General features: G+C 39.8%; 1 protein-coding gene across 13 annotated transcripts in view; it reads right to left on the reverse strand.

Annotated features, from left to right (window-relative positions):
- The window catches only part of UBE2F (ubiquitin conjugating enzyme E2 F (putative)), a 90,578-nt gene that overhangs the window by 64,154 nt on the left and 7,104 nt on the right, over positions 1–19,320 (reverse strand). For 11 of the 13 annotated variants that reach the window (XR_008823471.1, XM_056348780.1, XM_056348776.1 and 8 more), the window contains 2 exons: positions 9,839–9,868; positions 6,396–6,461 (listed from right to left, as the gene is read on the reverse strand). The exons of 1 other annotated variant lie outside the window; for it this stretch is intronic. Coding sequence is in view for 11 of the 12 variants with exons in the window: in XM_056348780.1 (XP_056204755.1) it covers positions 6,396–6,461; positions 9,839–9,868 (96 nt within the window). In the remaining variant the exon portion in view is untranslated. The remainder of the gene's footprint in view (positions 1–6,395; positions 6,462–9,838; positions 9,869–19,320) is intronic. One more of the 13 variants, XM_056348773.1, reaches the window with a different exon arrangement.

Below are 19,320 nucleotides of genomic sequence, written 5' to 3' on the forward strand. Positions count from 1 at the left end.
ACTCCAAGTCAATACTGAACTGTTTGATTTATTAAGCAGTCTTCTCAGGCACACTACACTTCACCAGAAAGTAAATGCACATGCACTGATTTTTTTAATAAAAAATAAAAGCATTTATCTTTTGTTTCCAAATATACTGAGATAAAAATCACTAAAGCAAGCTATTTCTAAAGAACGAGATGTAAAAGTTAAGTTATTCCAATATCCCTCTGATGAAACTGCTCCCTGTGAAATGTCAAAACACTCAACGTAGGACTCCGACTGTTCATAGGACTCTGACTGTTCGAGGAAGGAACAATTAGGCAAATGGTCCAATATCCTCCACAAGTTCAAACAGTTGAAGCACCACTGAGTTACCCTACAGGACACAGCTAACTGCACTTTATCTACCATCTCACACATTATAAAAGCTTTTTAGCCAAGTGTCAGGAATCCTCACTGTTTCCAAGTATAATGCCATTCCTTGTTAAACCACAGTCAAAGTAATCTCAGATCTTTCAGTGATTGTACCAAAACCAAACAAGCAACATCATAGAGGAATTCAGTGCTTGTTACCATGTAACTCAGAGCCTTCCACAGGCCTCCCCACTGCCCTCTGGCTCACAAGCACTTATCAAGCTATCACTTTCCAATATAAGCAATCACATGAAACACCCACATGTGTTTGCACAGGGAGAAGCCCACTGCTGGTACAGCAAGATAAAAGGACAAACACCAACACTGTTAAGGCTGTTCAGGAAGTCCAGCAGCAGAAAGTTATTTTCCTTGGCTAAAATTTCACTAGTTCCTTGATTTTGTGGACTTGGAGCAAACTGCACAGCAGCTTTTCATACTCCACTCCTGCTAACGTGAAATAGATGCCTGTTGATGGATGTATCTACATGTGTCTTATGTCAAAGAAAATCCTCAGATTTAATGAATCCTCATTGTAACACAATTGTCCAAAAGAAACATTCAAGAATGGCTCCAAGGGAGGAGAGCTTGCCAAAAGACTGTCTAATTCCTGCCAGTCAAGCAGCAAGAGAAAAGCCACACTCCACATCTCTGCACACTGAAAACACCAGGCCCACAGCCTCTGCAGCACACAGGAACGTTTAAGTAGGTCCTTGACTCCAAGCCCAGACAGCAAGATCACTCTGACATTGCTCAAGAGATGCATGGGCTGGGGAAAAAAGCTGAACAGTTGTTCTTCATTTTCTCTGCTCTTCCCCACCACGCAGACCTAGCTCCACTTCCACCCAGCCATGGAAGAAACTGTCGTCTCCTTTCCGTAGAAGAAACTACTGTCCATGTGCAGGACGAAATCAGACATGGCAAGTTCAGCTGGAGGGGACAAGCCCAGCTGAGCCTCTCTCATCATATACAACCATCACCACAGAGTGCAAAGCTTCCTGCAGGTTTACTAAGATTAACTGGCATGCAGAGTGGTTAAATTATCACCAGTGTCAGCAGAAAAACAGCAGCAGGACCAGACAGTGAAAGAACACCCCTTTTCCTCAGCAAAAACATGTTTTAGATTAGCTCTAGCACTTTCTAACCACATCTTAACACCTCCACAAGCTGTAAGAGCTACTTCATGTATTAATTCAGTTTTATTTGTTTTACTGTGTTCTATGTAAGGCTGACAAATCTCTGGAAGACTTAGAGCACTTTACACATTGTGCCTCACACTGCACATTACTTCCACATACTTAGGTGACGAAGTTTCCCTCAAAGATAATTCAATATTCATTACTGTCAGCTTTACTAATGCATTACTACTCATTTTATGCTTCAGCTTTATCTTGGCATCAATCCATGTAGCACTAATCAAAAAATACCCTGGGTAGGTTGCTGGTTCTGTTACAAAGTAAGTGAGGACATACCGGATATTAGGAAGAAATTCTTTACTGTGAGGGTGGTGAGACAATGTAACAGGCTGTCAGGAAAAGCTGTGGATGCCCCATCCCTGGAAGGATTCAAGGCCAGGTTGGGGAGGACTTTGAGCAACCTGGTCTGGCGGAAGGTGTCCCTGGCCATGGCAGGGGGATTGGAGCTAGATGATCTTTAAGGTGTCCCAACGCAAACCATTCTATAATTTATCAAACTGGAAGAGTACAGCATCTCTCCTCCCCACCTTTTTTACAATTCTCCCTGTAAGTTTGTAAATTTTTTCACTAAAGCAACAGTAAAACATGCTATTTGTTACCGATCACTCAAATATATATTAAAAATTCACATCTCTGGAGGGCCTCAGGAGCCAGCCAGAAATCTTGCAATGCATTAACAGAATAAGCCTTCATGATTAAGTCACCTTATGGCATCTCAAGCAAGCAAATAGATTCTCCCGCATGGTAGTTTCCTTCCCTGTGCCTCACAACACCCATACAGTCTGGGACAGCAACCCTCAGTTTTTTAGGCATGTAACAGCTGTGGGAAAAACTAAAGTTCTGGCAGAGTTAATAGCGAGAAAAGTGCTATAAATAAAACTGTCAAATAAAATATCTTTAGCACATAACTTAAGTTGGCCACTGGCGAGACTTTTGCAGAAAGGGAATGCATCTGAGCTCATTTTCCCCCTACTACTTAAATTTGTCTTCAAGCTGTATTAACAGAGCAAGCATCCCTCCCACTTCAGCCTGTAGTTTATCAACAACCAGATTCTAACCTTAGTTTGCTTTTGTAAGATGTTTTGATGGCTGAAAGTGCTGTGAAAATACTAAACCAAATTATTTTATCACTTTAAAAGAAAATGCAAGATAATAAGGAAAAGCCACAAAGGATTTGCTTTTGATAGTAGCTCCTTGAATCAGGAGAGCTGAAACACTCAGCCATGTTCACTGACATTTGTCATTTTATAATATGCAAGACTGAGAACAGGCTCTTTATTAATTCCCTGAAGAATGGGACTCTAACCACACTAACTCTGAACTACTCAACTGTCTGGCAACTGCAGGAAAAACTGCATTAACTATAATTATTCCTCTAGTTTTGTTCACGTTTAAGCTACCTAAACTCACCTATATTTTTTTTCCAGGGCATAACCACGTCTTAAACTCAGCTTCTAACTTTGTGCTCCAAACATCAGTGCAGCAGGCAGGACTCTGTGTTATAAGCATCTATTCCCTTATTTTTCCTAGCTTTTAATCAAATATGATACTGGTACCAAAATAAGAACAGAGACAAGTGATGGCATAAGGGTATTTTTCAATGACAGAACAATTGTTTCAGATGACAAAAGGAAAAAGAAGCTTCAGACAGCAGAGAAAGCCAGAAATATCTGCCTCAGGCACAGACAGTTTATCCATTGTGGCAGTAAAATCTAAGTCTCACTCATTTTCTAGCATGTGCTACTATACATCCACTCATAGTGTGCTGCAGAAAGTTATAACAAAGGAATCTGAATTTCTTTAATTATGTGAAATAAGCAGTCACCCTCATCAAAATTTTCTATAAAGTCATTTTTAAGTTAAAAACTCACTGTCACCAGGATAATTTTGTGATGTTAAATACTGACTAAGAAAGGTTATTATGAGAAATGCAGAACAAGGGAGCTGAAAGTATTTCTGCTTGGTGCTAAAGTTTTTCTTATTCAAATTAGTCTTTTTGTGAGAACCTAAAGAAGCTTCTTTCACTGTCCTTTCAAAACCAGCCACATTCAAAATAACTGCATAAAACAAAGCACCCAAGAGCAGACTTTGCCAATAACATAAGGCTAGAATGCTGACCACAAAAAGGCATTTCTAGTGTTAAAAAACATATTCAGTCAGTATCTTCACTGCACTCTGGTGTAAGATTCCTTGTAATATGCAGTTACAGAATTCAAGCTCTAATGTTAATCAGAATATAAGGGAATTTAAACATAAAATACGAATATAAAATAATTAGCACCCCTTTACCCAACTGTCATAGAAGGATGCAATCTCTGTAACTGCATATAAGCAAACTGAGAACCTTAAGAAGCGAGTCATCAAGAACCTCTTTGCTGTGCAGACTACCAACCCTGGCTTACATTTACTACACATGTTCTAACAGTGAGAACTGCAAGGCTGCATTAGATATTCACTGGCACCCGCAGCTGCGCTGAGCCTAGCTCCAGTTCCACAATTGAAAAGCTGCAGAGTTACTTGCAAAGGACTCCCTTAAAAGCCAGATGTACAAGCAGGATTTCTAGAACTCAGCTCCTGAATGCGAGAGACAGTTCCAGGCAGGAGGAGGAAAACTGGCTTTTCCACCGCACTGTCAAGATTCACACAGCATTCTTCAGACACCACAAAAATAGTTGCCTCAAGCAAAGATTGTGGCCCAATTGAGCCAGAAAAATTCTGTGACAACCACTTAGTTTTCTCTGTGTTAGCAAAGAGGCAGCTAAGATTCAGCATACTCTATAAAGGAAAAAACAGTAATTAAGGGAATCAAGAAGCTACGAAGATTTTCTTGGTATGTGTTACATTCTGCCTTTAGAGAGCTGTGCTAAGCTGTAGCTGATCACAAGATTCTGTACCTGAATTATGCACAGCTGAAAATAGATGTTTACTTCCGTCAGACTACAACTGCAGAGACTTCAGCTGTGCAGCTATATTTAGGGTAACAAAATGTTAATTAAGATCATCTCATCCCCAAGATCATTTCAGCAACAAAGTTAGCACAAAACCCATGCTCTGCATTCAACAACTCTCTTCCGACTGCAACATCTTGCTGCACAGCTCTTAACAGAAAAAAATTACTATGTATCTAGGTACCTTAGAATTAGCATGAAGCAGCTGTTACTGCTTCACATTCAGGACAACCTTAACTCAACACACACAGATGATCTTGTAAAGTTAACTCATTTCTGAAATATAATAAAGCAGTATCATACAAACTGAAGGACAGTTGGCGCAAGGAGACTAACACGCACCAAGTAAACATGAACACATCTACACAGAATGAGATGTCTGAAGTTCTATAATAGCACTTATTTATTTTTGATTACACTGACTAGGGCAGTCTTACTCATTTTTCCATCACAAAAAGGAATCACATGAATGGACATGTTAACAAAGACCACCCAAGATTTCTACTGCCGAGGAAGTGCTAATTGACTTTGGCTAATAAGCAGCAACAGTGACATCTAGTGCCCGTTTGACTGCCAGAGACTGGATTATCAGAAACCACTCCACCACGCCGTTAAGCGTAAACAGGTTTAAAAAAAAAAAATTCTATAGGTGCAACATCAGGATGACTGCCATACTGCATCCAAACTCTGTGGTCAATAACCATCTACAGAAAATGTGCACGTACAGGAACTAATGGCAGGGAGATACCAATCCCAGCACATCCTACAAGATGAGGGGGCCTACAAAAGAAAGCTGAAGAGGGCCTTCTTACAAGGGCATGGGGAACAGGACAAGGCGGAATGGTTTCAAGCTGGAAAAGGGCAGATTTAGAATAGATATTAGGTAGAAAATTTTTACTGTGAGGGTGGTGAGACACTGGAACAGGCTGCCCAAACGAGATCTCCCCATCCCTGGAAGTGTTCAAGGCCAGGTGGGATGGGGCTTTGAGCAACCTGGTCTGGTGGAAGATGTCCCTGACCACAGCAGGGGGGTTGGAACTGGGTGATCTTTAAGGTCCCTTCGAACCCAAGTTGTCCTGATTCTATGATCCAACTCAAACAATTTAGTGTACTGCAGTCTCAACACACACAGCAAAAATAAGTGCATGTGAAGTCTAAATAATCTTCCATGCAAATTCATTCATAAAACACAAACACAACTTTCTATTCTAAAAGGGACAGCTATATGAGCAAACTTTAATTTCAGATGGCTATTAAGAAACTCAGGTGCAAATGAAATTCTGAAAATGTTTTTATTGAACAGCATGCCAGCAGAAGCTTCACAGTGTACTGAAGTTGTATCAATAATAAAAGTTCTAATTTCCACATACTTAAAGAGACTCCTACTTGTTAAGCATCTTCAGAAATGCACAGATCTGAAGTTTTCCCCGAAGTGCTATATCCGTTACCTATCTTTTCATCCCTTCAAAATCAAGCATTCAGTAGGAAGTAATACATCTGCAACATAACTGGGCTATAATACAGTAACTTCTTTAGAGCTAGTCCAAGAAGATTTTTCTCAGCAAATAAAACAAGGTGGTTTGAAATTGGCTGAGGGAAAACCAAAAATGTTTTCAAAGTGAGCAAACAAGAACTGAATATTTCCTAAACCTGCTTAATTTTGATGGCCTTCTAATTAGAATCTAGTTCTCAAAATCCAGTCCTGTTTCTCCATTGCCTCTATAAAATAATCACTGTAATTACAGCCAGTCTCTTTGACTAGAAAGTTTTATCGAATTCTTGAGCATAAGCTTGGAATTACATTTCCTAAACACCACACACACAAATGAAAGCAACATGTTTAAAAAAAAATAATTACCTGGGATTACAGTTAGCTGAAAGTAATGAAGCTTGTTTGGGTCAGGAAAGTTCACTTTACACGTACCTGGGAAGCAAAAGAACAATTTACATCAGACAACTGTTTTTCCTCTGTTGGAAAAGTGTATCATCTTCCATACTCTCAAAATTCACTCCCTGATTAATCCCTACATTCCTGATTTCCTCCTACACTTTGCCTCTAAGCACCTCCTCCCTATACAGTCACAGTCACCTGCAGTAACGGTGACATCGCATAATTAATTAATAAAATAAAATGTATTGTCTTGAAGTCAAACCTCTAACAATCAGAACAAATGATTTGTTAACAGTTAATTCAAGATAAGCATTTTTCTGTGTCCTGCTAAGCACCAGCTTAGGCCTTTCTTGACTACGGCAAAAACAAGCTGGCAAGCTGGTACTAGAAGATGCGTATACCCATGGATATGTTATTATCCATATTATGCAGCCTTTAGCTTCGTAACCCATCTGGCTGTTCTTTTTCTGTAGTCAAGGAGCTAAACAGTATCAGAGATATAGACCCTCTTTGCCCCCAAAAAATAACTAGAACTGTACGCAAACCCTAGTAATGTATTTGACCTGTAGTAACTACAAACCCTGATACACTTTGTTTAAACAGGAAAGTACCACCAAAAGATGAATGAGCTGTTTGCAAGTTTACCACAAGAAGCACCAACTAGGGGAAAGGTTAACTCTGGCAGGGGGAGATGTTGACTCATTGACCACCAACTCAAGAAACCCCCCAGACCCAAAAAGAAGTTGAGACTGAGCATGTGAACAAATTAACATGAAAAGCAAGATAGTTATTTGACAAATGGGAAACAGAGTACTAAGTAATAAAGGAATCATGCAACTTGTAACCAATGAAGGCTGATGTCTTTGCTTCCTGAACTGTACAAATAGCGTCAAGTTTTGACAATCAGCGAGCTAGGCATTTGTGGGTTACTGCTTAGCTCCCTACTTTGCACAAACTAGAATAAAAGAATAGAAATACCTTGAACTGGCCTGTGCACCAGGTAATAAGCCTGCCTACAGGACAACAATGGAACCTCACTCTGAGCTGTGAGGAAGCAGCTTATTTCCTTTCAGTAAACCATGCTGTCTCAAAGACCTTAAAATGCCAAATGATTTGGTCTTCTGCATAAACAATAACTACACATTAAGATTACACCATAGAGATTAAGCACCTCTTCCTTACAAATTCTTTAATGGTACCGTGTGTATCTTAACACTTGATCATACACAGCAAGTCTGCAAGAAGTCATGCTACCACAGCCCTATGCTAACAAAGGATTATCTATACCTGTAAGGTCTAATGAGATATAAGCTTTATGGAAAGCCTCATCCAAAAGCCTGTGAAGTCTCCGTTCAGCTGTCATACTGAACAATTTTCTTCTGCGTAACCAATTACATTACATGAATTAAGAGCAAATGTTAGGCAGCATCATTACAAACCAAACACTAGTTTTATTCTCAGACCAGATTTAAGGAGAATAGTGAGAATGAAGAACAAGTGTGGGAAAAAAAGTTAAAACATCAATCTGATGAAACTGGTCAGTGGTTTCAGTTCAATAGATGCAAGTTCAGAGCATAACAGCCCTTTGTTTGCATTTGATGACACAAACCAAGTTGGCTTCCCATGCATAAAACTGGCCTTTCTTGACTACGGCAAAAACAAGCTGGCAAGCTGGTACTAGAAGATGTGTATACCCATGGATATGTTATTATCCATATTATGCAGCCTTTAGCTTCGTAACCCATCTGGCTGTTCTTTTTCTGTAGTCAAGGAGCTAAACAGTATCAGAGATATAGACCCTCTTTGCCCCCAAAAAATAACTAGAACTGTACGCAAACCCTAGTAATGTATTTGACCTGTAGTAACTACAAACCCTGATACACATTTCTCAGGTGTTTGTTGTCCTGTAGAAGGGTCTACACAAAAAAAGTTTAACAAAAGTTAAAATTACTCCATGTAGTATCTCTATAATTGCCTTTAGGAACAGCATACAGAAAGAAGTTAAATAATATCTCTTCCTGTCCTCCCTTTTTGCTGCTTCTTTATCTTCTCCCCCTTGTAATTTCTCCCATCATGCAGTCTTGATGCTGTACACTGTAAGCTTGATTTTTAAGATCTGAGCATTGATCTGGATTTAGAATCATTAGTAAATAGAAGATGCTCATCACAAGCAGCAGTCAGAAGTTTAACCTGGAGACAAAATACAGTCAAAGCTTCCCTTAGATGGGGAAAAAAACTAGAAACATCACGAGCTACCTGCCAGCATAATCAAAGAAAATATTCACTGCTTTCTTTGCAAGATAAGCATATGGACAAGACAGTTTGAATGCACAGCACGGTAGAAGCCTGCATGTACACTCCCAGCCTGCTGCAAGCAGCTCATGCCTCTTTCCCTGCAGGGAAAATGTCTTTGATTACTCTGAAACAGGAACGTGCACCACGGGAAGTTATGTAGAGCAAGCGATAAGTTCTGAATGTACCTCCGATCTTACTAGGCAATAATTTGTTGTGCTTGCCTGTATTCCAAGAACTCATAGCAGAATGGTGCTGCCCTAGTCAATGCTTGAAGGGACAGTGAGCTCAGCAACAACTCAGCTTCACTGTCAACACCCACCTTTAACAACAAATACAGAGCAGCAGGAACTTTACTCCCCTTTATAGAAGGGCTTTGTGTTTTGCTGCCCATTACAGAACTAAGCTTTCTAAAGCTAAGGAACAGAAAACATTTCACTTTTAGCTATCTATCCTCAGCTTTAGAAGCAATGAGCCATTTACCCTGTGCTCTTCAAAACCTGTTTTAAAGTAGCCATTAATATTTTCAGCTTTTAGCATAACATACATTACAAGTAGGATTCCAGGGCTAAAACCACATTATCTTGCTTTTTAAGGAATATGGATCACTTTTTTAAAAAACTAGTTCTCATTAGAATTTTCACTGTTAAACACACCAGGTTACAGCTTGCATGTGAAGTGAAAAAGCACTAGGTTAACTTCATGTGTTTCCTGAGAACAGAGCTATTTGCTCTGCCCCTTAATCAGAATCTCCTATTTTGAAAATGAGAGAATGGAGTAACAACAGGAGTGAGGCAATAAATGTACTCTTCAGTCCTAGGTACCTTTTGGGTGTTTTGTAAAAGGGACACTCCCACTCCACCAGCAATCAAATTCTGGAGCCAAATGATCAATACTGCTTCCAAAGGACACTAATACAGGTCCACCTCTCTGCAATCCCATAAGAGGGAGCAACAAAGAAAACCTGTTCAAGCCCGAGTAGAAGTTTTGCACAGCTTTCTCTAGTGTAAACTAGTATCATTTGCTTCAGTCTAAAATAGTATGATACTTCAGTCAAAACATTCAGTTCAATGGTCCCCTTTCCCCTTAAAATGCATGCCATTAAATGCTATACTTACAAGGTAAATTAGCTTCAAGTTCTGCAACCTCTGTTGAAAGAGAAAAAAACCAGAATTGTTATTTATGCAAGCATAAAGCCATTCTTTAAGTCCAAATTGGCAGATCTAATTTAAACCACCCTGTAAATCAAATTTTACTTTAAAATATAAATTAAGCTGCACAGGGGTTACTGTAAAGTTTCTCTTTAAAAAGCTACACAATTCATTACTAAAAACACTCATCTGCCCTACAGACAGCATAAACATATCCTGCTGTGATGGGAAGGTGGTTCAGCTCTGCCAAAACTAAAGTGCCAGGGCTTCCAACACACAGAGCGCTGGCATTATCCAAACCTCCAAATTTGTCTACATAAGGCACTAAAATATAGAAGGCCAGAACTCCACAGCCTGGAAAACACGAAAGCAGAAAACCTCAAGAATTAAGGTGCCAGCCTGACAAAGAAAACAAGCACAGGAGGTTCACAACGTGCATAAGTGTCACCACTCTCCAGCATCCAACAGCTAATGCTCTTCCACCATCAGCCACAGGCTGCTTCAGGTTACACAATGCTTTTGTAGGGAAGCCTCCAAGCCTGATATCATGTAGCATATATTTGAGAACAGCTACTGAATCTCTAATTCAAGGGCATTGTCATACTAGATAAAGTTCTGCCTGCAGAAACCAGGATTAAAAGCAATGCAAAAACAGAGAAAGACAAACCTTCACTTCAAGCATCTGGACAGCAACGTGCACTGGTCAGCAATAAAAAGTACATCCATTGCACAACTCCCCCCACCCAAACTTCCGCACAGTTGAACAAACTCAGGAATGTTAAGATTTTTGCTCCTGTCTCTGTTGGGCATTTCCCCTGTGAGCACAGTTTACTATAGATACACACTCTTGTCCAATTAAAATGTTATCTTTCCCATGCATAAAACTTAGAAGTTATTCATAAAAAGAAAGGAAGTAGCCAGATTCAGTTGCATAGCTCCTAGGAAGGAGCTTATTCCTAAGGCCTTTCTCTGCCATGCTACCTTCTCTGGAAGGTCCCCTGCTTTCTCCCTCTTTTGTGTGTATTATTGAAGTCTTACTTTTAACTACCTGTATATCAATGAGGTCTATCAATATACTGCCACCCTTTACTTCTGAAGTTCTAGGAAACCTAATCAAATATATTTTTGCCTTTCCTGTAGTCTTTTTTTTTTTCTTTCCACTCAATTTCTCACTTCACTTTCTGGTCTGCAGATACACAGCCCATTTCTTTGGGCTAACAACGATGTGTAAGATTTCAACACCAACTCTCAAAAACATATGCCTAAAGAAAACTGTAATTCAGTTTGAGATATGGGGAGAGATTTCTTGGCACAGAATTCAAGCTGATCTCATCACAATTAAGAGCTCACTAATTTCACAGAACTTTCCTTGAATCCATGCTTACCCAAACTGGCTCGTTTCTGCAACAAGCGCAATGCTTATTTGACTCCCACCTGCTTGGCACAGCCCTGGTATCCCTGCATCTGCAGCCTACTATACCAAGACAAAAAAAAAAAACCCAGCAGAAGTACTGTGTTTCACGCTTATTAAGAAGTTCACAACTGCAGTTTTTAAAATCCCACACTCTGCAGCATCAAGCAGCTACAGCTGATTTAACCGAAGTTGTACACTGAAAGACACACGACACTGGTGGCATACTTCTGCTAAAAGTTTTCAAAGACTACTGTCTTTATAATATAGCAAAAATGTAATCTCAGCTATAATCAAGAACTTTTACTTTCCCTTTCTGCTTAAAAAAAAAAAAAGACCAGACATAACCAACTACTGAAGCTATACAAACACATTGTAAAGAGTGTTCCCCTATTCTTTGCTCTTCGAACTCACCAGCCTTTCATAGTGGGAGGCACTATCAATTTTCACTAGAAAGTGGAGTTTAGGACCTGGCTCTTATTTTAAGGTGTTGACTACTTTCCTTACTACTTTCTGTGCTTCTGGGTTTTTTGGCTTAACAAATCCTGCCTCCCATTTGCTACAATTCTGAGAAAAGGGCACCAGGGAAAAGCAAGACACCAAAGGACAGAGAATGTTCAAGCCCAGCAATCACTGGGCTGCAGTAGCTCTGCTGAGCTGGGGCCTCACTTCTGCTTCCTGCAATGCTCAGCAGAGAGTTTACTGATCACCAGTTCCTCTCAAGTATGAAAAAATTCCTGTAATGCATTCACGCTTCTATGTTTGCCTTTGTCTTGGCACAAGAATGAGCGGGTTTTCTTGTGAAAACATGAAAACGAAGGCTCTCACACCCATGAGTACAGAACAGTGTGCTCTTTCTTTGAAGATGTGCAAACATGCGGGAAGGCTATGATAACTAATCCACACAAAAGCTTTGAACAAAGACAAGTTCCCCCAAAATAAGGTTTCTAATCAACTTTGCAACAAATCACTGGAACTAGGAATGAAACAACTTTATAAAGATAAAACAAAGCAGGTAAAGACCTGCTGCAATTTAAACTTTTAAAGTAACATCAAGTAAGGAAACAGATGTTACTGTTAACTGTGCCATATACACACTGGTGATTAACAGTAACATATTTAATAGGCCAAAGCGAGGGTGTTTGTGAGTTTTCCAAATTCTGTGACTCTTTGGTAGTGACAGTCTTTGACATTGACATAATTTTTGTATTTTGCTGCTCAGAAAGTAAACATTTTGACCACACCATTCAAGCTCCATTAGATTCTGATTCTGATATTTTAAGTTATGTATTTTTGACATAAAGCAATGCCACTGACAAGAATATTCTCCATTAAGAAAATGCCCCTTGTTCAGTCTGCCAACTTACTAGCATGGTTTAACAGGTTTGTAAATAAGCAAAATGTAGAAGCAACAGTCAGAGCTCCAATGCACTAAACTTCCAAAAGCCTCACTAAAGAGCAAGCAAACTTAATCACACAATCTTTCCGACCTTCTCCTTCAAACGACTGTAACTACAGCTGAACAGTAAAGAAAATTCCATTTGAATGCTTTTCGTAATTTTTTGTGGATAATGAGCACCTGCATCTCAATTCAGTCAGGTACCTCATCATTCCTTAAGATGACAAGACAGACAACCAGATAACCCAAGGTTCAGGAAATACTATGTGAAGGCACTCCAAAACTTCCACGGAAAAGTGGTGCTTGTCAATGCCCACTCAGTGCTGGCTTAGCAAAGGTACAGAAAGTGCAGAGCATCTGAATTCCTCTGGCAGTCAAGAGAGCTTATTTGTCAAGTAGCAGCAAATGCAGGAGCACTGCAAGGTCCTACACCCACTCTGAAAAGCCACTCTGGGTAGGTCTGAAAGGCCGTAAGTGCAGACATACCAGAGCTTCTGCAGGGGAAAAAAAAAAAAGCCACCAAACTCAGATGCAATGAAGTCCAGACCCAGACCAGCTCCCAACCAGCCAGTTTGGTGCTCCTGAAACCTTATGTGATCTGCTGCAAGAGCACATCCAAGTAGCAGGCATATTTGCAGAGTCCTGCCCTTGACCCAGTATGCACTTCAACAGTTCCCAATGCTATTTTAAACCATAAAAAGAGTTAAAAAGGCAAGAGTTAAATGTAAACCTACCACAGACTTTGGAAGAGCTGAATGCAAACTGATGATATCTCAGAAACAGCTTAGGAACTTTACAGAAGAGGGAAAAGCTAAGCCCAACACAAGCAACCAGAGCTATTTCTAAATAATTTCAGGAACAGTAACTCTCCCTACCCATGACAATTCTCAGGACAAATAGGAACACGCACTCCTGACATGCATACAGACATATGGCTTACGACAGACCCATGTGAATGTTACAGTCAGAAATGAACAGACTATAATCATGTTGTTCTGCTCCCTCCCCTTCCCCCAACCCCACCTCAACAAGTCAGAGTATCTAAGTGCTTTGTTTAGTAGCCCTGTCACAAAGAGTCAGGCCATATGGTTCCCACTGGAGTTTTGTTTAAGTACACAACATGAAAGCATTATTTCCTCAATTAAAAGGAACATTCTCATCCACAGCAACACTTACTTCTCCCCGGTTTTGTCCAAAAAGCCCCCTCTCCTGTTTAGGTTCCTCTTTAATGTACATCTTTAAGACTGCTAGAGATGAAGATCAGTACCTTGATACTGACAAAAATTCCATTTTCTAACTATTAATTCTAGCAGTATAATGCTGTTTGCCACCTAATACTGCCAGTTTTTCAACAGAGATGTATATTTTCCTTCCACTTCCAAATGTTTATTTTAAACAAAATACTATCAAATCACATGCTTCAGCTTCTACACACTATTACAAAACTTATTATCCTGACCTCAAAAAACTAGAAAAAGCCTCTGTGGTTGGAAATCTCCAACTCTGCAACATACCACTCCATACTTCAGGTATGCTGAAAGTCAAAGGCATAAGCAGCACAGCAATGCATTGAACCAGGCTTCCCTTTGTTAGTGAAGTTCTAGAAAAAAGCTCAGTATTAATTTTTCAAATCAGCTTCAATTTGCATTGTATCTTTTTAGCTTTACCATATCTATCACAATTACCCTGCAAGCATTTTAGTGTAAACTACTAGTTTCCTCTTTAATAAATCACTCATTCACCAAGCAATTTTCCACTGTCTTCTTCCAAAATAAAGAATTTCACTGGGGGATAGGGGCAGGGCAGGGCGTGGGCACAGGCTAAGAAGCATCACTGAAAAGGAAATACTTTTGTAATTCAAGTGCAACATGCAGAAGTTAATGCAGCACTTTCAAAACAATGCCTCATGTAATCTCTAGAGTGTTAATGAAGGAAAAGGATTTTTTTTAATTCTCAAAAGAAAAAATTTCCTCACCTGTTATGGGGAAGAGATACTACTGTACTTGAAGGCTCGAAGAAAGCAAATATATGGATCCTCCTCATTTTTATTTTCAGTGCACATACACCTCACTTTCATAATCAATTTCTCACTTCCATTCTCTCAAGTTCATACAAATGCACACCTGCAACATTTTCCAGTTACGTAAATCTGTTTGTAAAAGCCACAAATGTTGAAGAAAATTAAGGAATAAAACATGCTAACTCATTTTCTTAGATACTAAGTTATTTCAAGCTGTCATAATCAAACAAAGCAGCTCTGGTAATATAAATCTAAATGATGGTGTTTAGGTGCACTACAAAAAAGCAGTTTGAGGGCAATCTTTGTGATCAATAAGCATATACATCACTGCTCCTGGTATCCTGGAATGTTTCTATATTTAATTCAATTTAGTAGTCACGTTCATTATACAATATTAATCTTAAATACTAATTTAGCTTCTCTTCAGCCCCTTTCAAATCTTCAGAAAGGATCTGCCTTTCAAGTTCAGCACTGCACAGCATGGAGCACCCAGCAGGAGCAGTCATGCAGCCCTTACTCTTAACGAAGCTCCCCCTTCAAGATGAATTTAGCATCAAAAATTGCCTCTGCAGCACAGAGCAAATTTGAAGCTCCTAAAGCAAGTGTACTGCTTGCTCTATTTTAATTTACATACTAGGCCTACAGAATTAGGGCCTTACTCTCCAACTGAACCTATATTGAGAATCCCATGAAAAACAGAGATGCAAGACTAAGTCACACCGAACTTTTAACAAAGCTGTACTTTATCAAGCCTCTCTTGCAGCCAGAGAGGCAGCAGAACCTCTTCAAACACCATTTCTGTCTGCTTCTCCTCCTCACATCAGTATTTGCTTTCTACCTTCTCCAATTGTTCATATTTCCTCCATCTGATTTGCCTTGAAACATGTTAGTCACTTCTTAGTCTCTCTTCAGTCCACCCTTTCTTGGCTAGAAAGCCTTTCTCCAAAAGCTGGCAGCCTAAATTACTAGTCCTCGCACTCCCACACCCTGAGTGATTTCAAAGTGGTAGATGTTTTCCTGTGACTTCCCAGTGTTTCAGATCAGAACCAGCACCACATATCTGGGGTGAGGAACATGTGCCCTACTAAGCTTCCCAATGTGCTCCATTAGTTGCTGAGACATCAGCATGGGACAGACTGCTACCAAATCCTGTTTAGCAGCCACGCTTTTAACACTTCAGAGGAAAAACAGCTGGAAAAGAACATCCAGCTGTCTCAGAATTACTTCCCCACATAAAACTTTAGGGACAAAGATTTTTCCTTTCATAGCATGCCCATGAAATAACCCAACAAAACACTGTCCTGCACCATGATTGATACCTGAATGTATAACAATACCAGACATGTAAGCAATCAAAGGAACAACTTAGAAAAAAATAACAAAGTGCACCAATATTTTAAGAATAGCTTTTTACAGAAGTGGAAAAAAGCCTGTTTAACCTGCAGGCATCACTAAAGCAAAGGACAACACCTGACAACACTCTGCTGACAGCTCATGCCTAGTTTTAATAAAAGTATTTATTAATAAATTAAAAAATATTAATAAATGCCAATTGTGAATTTTCTTCTCATCTATATGGTGCAAATAGCTGACATCATACCTAAATTTTCACTTATTTTTCCTATGTTAAGGCAGCATTAGTTAGCAGACATACATAATTAGTCTATGCCAAATTTTCAAAGTTTGTAAGCATCGCCACCGACACTTATCGGTGGCTGGGGTCACGGCCATCTACCCCATAATCAAAATGGCATCGATCTATTTACCAGACAACGTACACAATACATTTGAGGACTGCAGGGTTATCAGTGTGACAACACAACCTTCAAAGGGATTCTGTAATGCCTTCCTGGACTGGATTCTCTATCAACACAAACACGGCTGTCTTTAATTTACCTCCAGATAAAAACCAGACACTGTCTGGGTCTGGATGGTATCTCTAGTAAAGCTGTCAGACACCTGTCTGCATAATTTATTAGACTATCACCAATTTACCATGGATCAGGAAGAGGAGACTATCTCTCCAGCACATCATCACCATCATCATCACTCTAGCAGGCAAACAGTTATCTGACCTTGTTCATACACTATTGCCAGCTCCTGGGGCCAGGTGGGACTTAGGGTGCTGTGCCAAAAATGACCCTCAGCTAAGCTTCCAGGACAGCCCATCACATGTGTAAGCTGCTGTGGAGGACACTGCACAGACCAGTTGCCTGCTGTTTTCCTATTGACTCAAAAGCTATAGACTTATTTGAGGCCAAAAAGGATCCATGTGAGCTATGGAAAAAGCATAGCTATCACTGAGCTTTCTGACGTACGTGACCACAGTCCCTTGTTCTTTCAGCTCGGAGGCTTTATACAGTAGAATAAAACCACTAGTACTAACACCGTTAAGAGGCACAACTGAACCAGCACTAACCCCAGCACAGCTGCTGGGCCAAACAAGGACAGAAAATGCCAAGCCTTTTTTCATCTCCTCCTCCCTCCTTACTGATGGCCAGCAATTTATTTTTTTTTGTAGGACAGATTATTTTTTTAATTCACAGTTGCCAGGAGATTAACCCAATTGAGCCTTTCACCCATTCAGCAACTGCCATCTGTTCATTTGATAACTCCAGCCTAAAAAACATTAGTAACAACTTCTAATTACAATTATTCTTATAGGCTCTCACCAACTTTGTTTAAAATCTAATACAACAGACTGAAGTTGAACACATACCAGGCTATTACAGTTCCATACAATCAAGCAATAAAAGGCATCTGGACCAGCGCTGGTGCAATAGCATCACTGCTGTATGCACACCTTTAGCAGGCAGCTCTTCACTCGCTATCAAACACATTCCTGCAGATCTATACATCACCTAAAAACACTATCAGCATCAGCAGTTCATCTTCAACTCAGGCTCTCAACATTGCAGAGGCTGCTGCAGCTGATCTAAAAGAGTTGGAGCAAGTTCTAGAAACTTTTGTAATTGAATGGTCTACACGTAGCTTAAGGAGTAGCTTAAAAGAGAACACCCCCAACAAGTCTTTTCCACACTGCTTACTACATTTACCTCTCACTTTCAGTGGAGTTATACTGAACTGATCTGCTGCTTCTGTCAGTTCCCATTTCAGTCCAGAAAATTTTAAGCAGACTGACAGCTGTTCCTACAACTCTTGTGTGAGGGCCACGTGATACAACTTCCACACATAATCAAATCACGATCTAGCACTCACACTTGTCAGAAGGATGCCAGCAGTGACACGCTTTTAAGGTTTGTCGGTTTGGCACTCAACCGTTCAATACTTTGTGCTGGCTTGCTAATGGTAGCCACAGGAATAACAATGTCAATGCTAATTTTCCATGGCTTACACTCTTTTTTCCCCTAGCAGACTTAGGTAAGGTTTTCGCCTCAGAAGTGAAAATCATGGTTGCTCTAAGTGTACAGTAAAATTTCTTATGGCACCTCACACTGTACCAGGCATTGTAATTGAAGTGTACTTATATTACACTGCTATTTTGCTCTCATGTCCACACCTGTAGGTTAGTGAAAATCTCAGATTATATATATATATTTAGTAATTTGGCTTTGTAGCTTAGCCTGGTTAAAGAGCTTACTCCTCCTGCCTGACATCTTTCCCCCTCAGAACTGGAGTTAACTGCGGGTTTCCAAACTGGAAATCTAAAGCAAGCTCTTTGCGGGAGTTATCACACCAGAGTTTAAAATGTATTAGAATTCCCTGTCCTTAGAAAAATCTAGAGAGAGAATTGTGAATATAATATTCCTACAGTCTAGTTAAGACACTTCCCAGTGCACTGAGGCAGCAGTATTTGCAGTGAAATGTTGCTCCAGTACAGCTACATGGCAGAGCGTACCCTAATTTGAAAAAGCCGTATGTAATGCTAGAATTAGGCAGTATCATTCAGGCAAATATACCAGTGTCAGTCTCAAGTAATTCTGAAACAAGACCAGGAAATGGAAGTTTCCTTTGGCATGAATCCTAGTAGTTGATGGGTACGCTGTCAGAGTAATATATTTGCTATTGATCATTTTTAGCAGAAACATCAACCTAAACAACATATTCCTTGTCACTAGATCAAGGTGCCCAGCTCGAGCATTGACACATTAAACAATTATCAGAGGGAGTAAACCTGAGTTTAAGCCTATAGCAGCTGCCAAGTATCAGCACCTATGGATTTTTAAATATGATTATTTATTCTCCAGAAAAAGTGAACAACAAGAAAGAGCTGTCCCCAACTTTACTATAAAACAGTTTGTCTCAAACACCATCTTGTTTACCCAGAACTGCAACAGTAAAAAAGTTTAGGGTTTTTTTACCAGCTAATGGTGGGCCAGCTAGTTACAAACTACAGTAGCCTTCCTAAAACAGACCATATTGTACCTACAAAAATCAACATTGTTTTTTATTCACTACTTCACATTCAACTTCCAGTGACTCCAGGCCTACAAAAAAGTATCTATTTGCATTGCTTTTTTAAGCTTTTTAAAGTGTATTGCCCCTGATCTATACCATGAAAGACCACTGGAACACTGATGTTACTTTTAGGACTTCCTCTCCAGTCACATGCAGTTGTTTTTGCTCAAAAAGTATCCTCTCAACAAGTCAAATATGAT

The sequence above is a fragment of the Falco biarmicus genome, chromosome 8 (assembly GCF_023638135.1).
Source record: "Falco biarmicus isolate bFalBia1 chromosome 8, bFalBia1.pri, whole genome shotgun sequence".
In the NCBI taxonomy this organism is placed as follows: domain Eukaryota; kingdom Metazoa; phylum Chordata; class Aves; order Falconiformes; family Falconidae; genus Falco; species Falco biarmicus.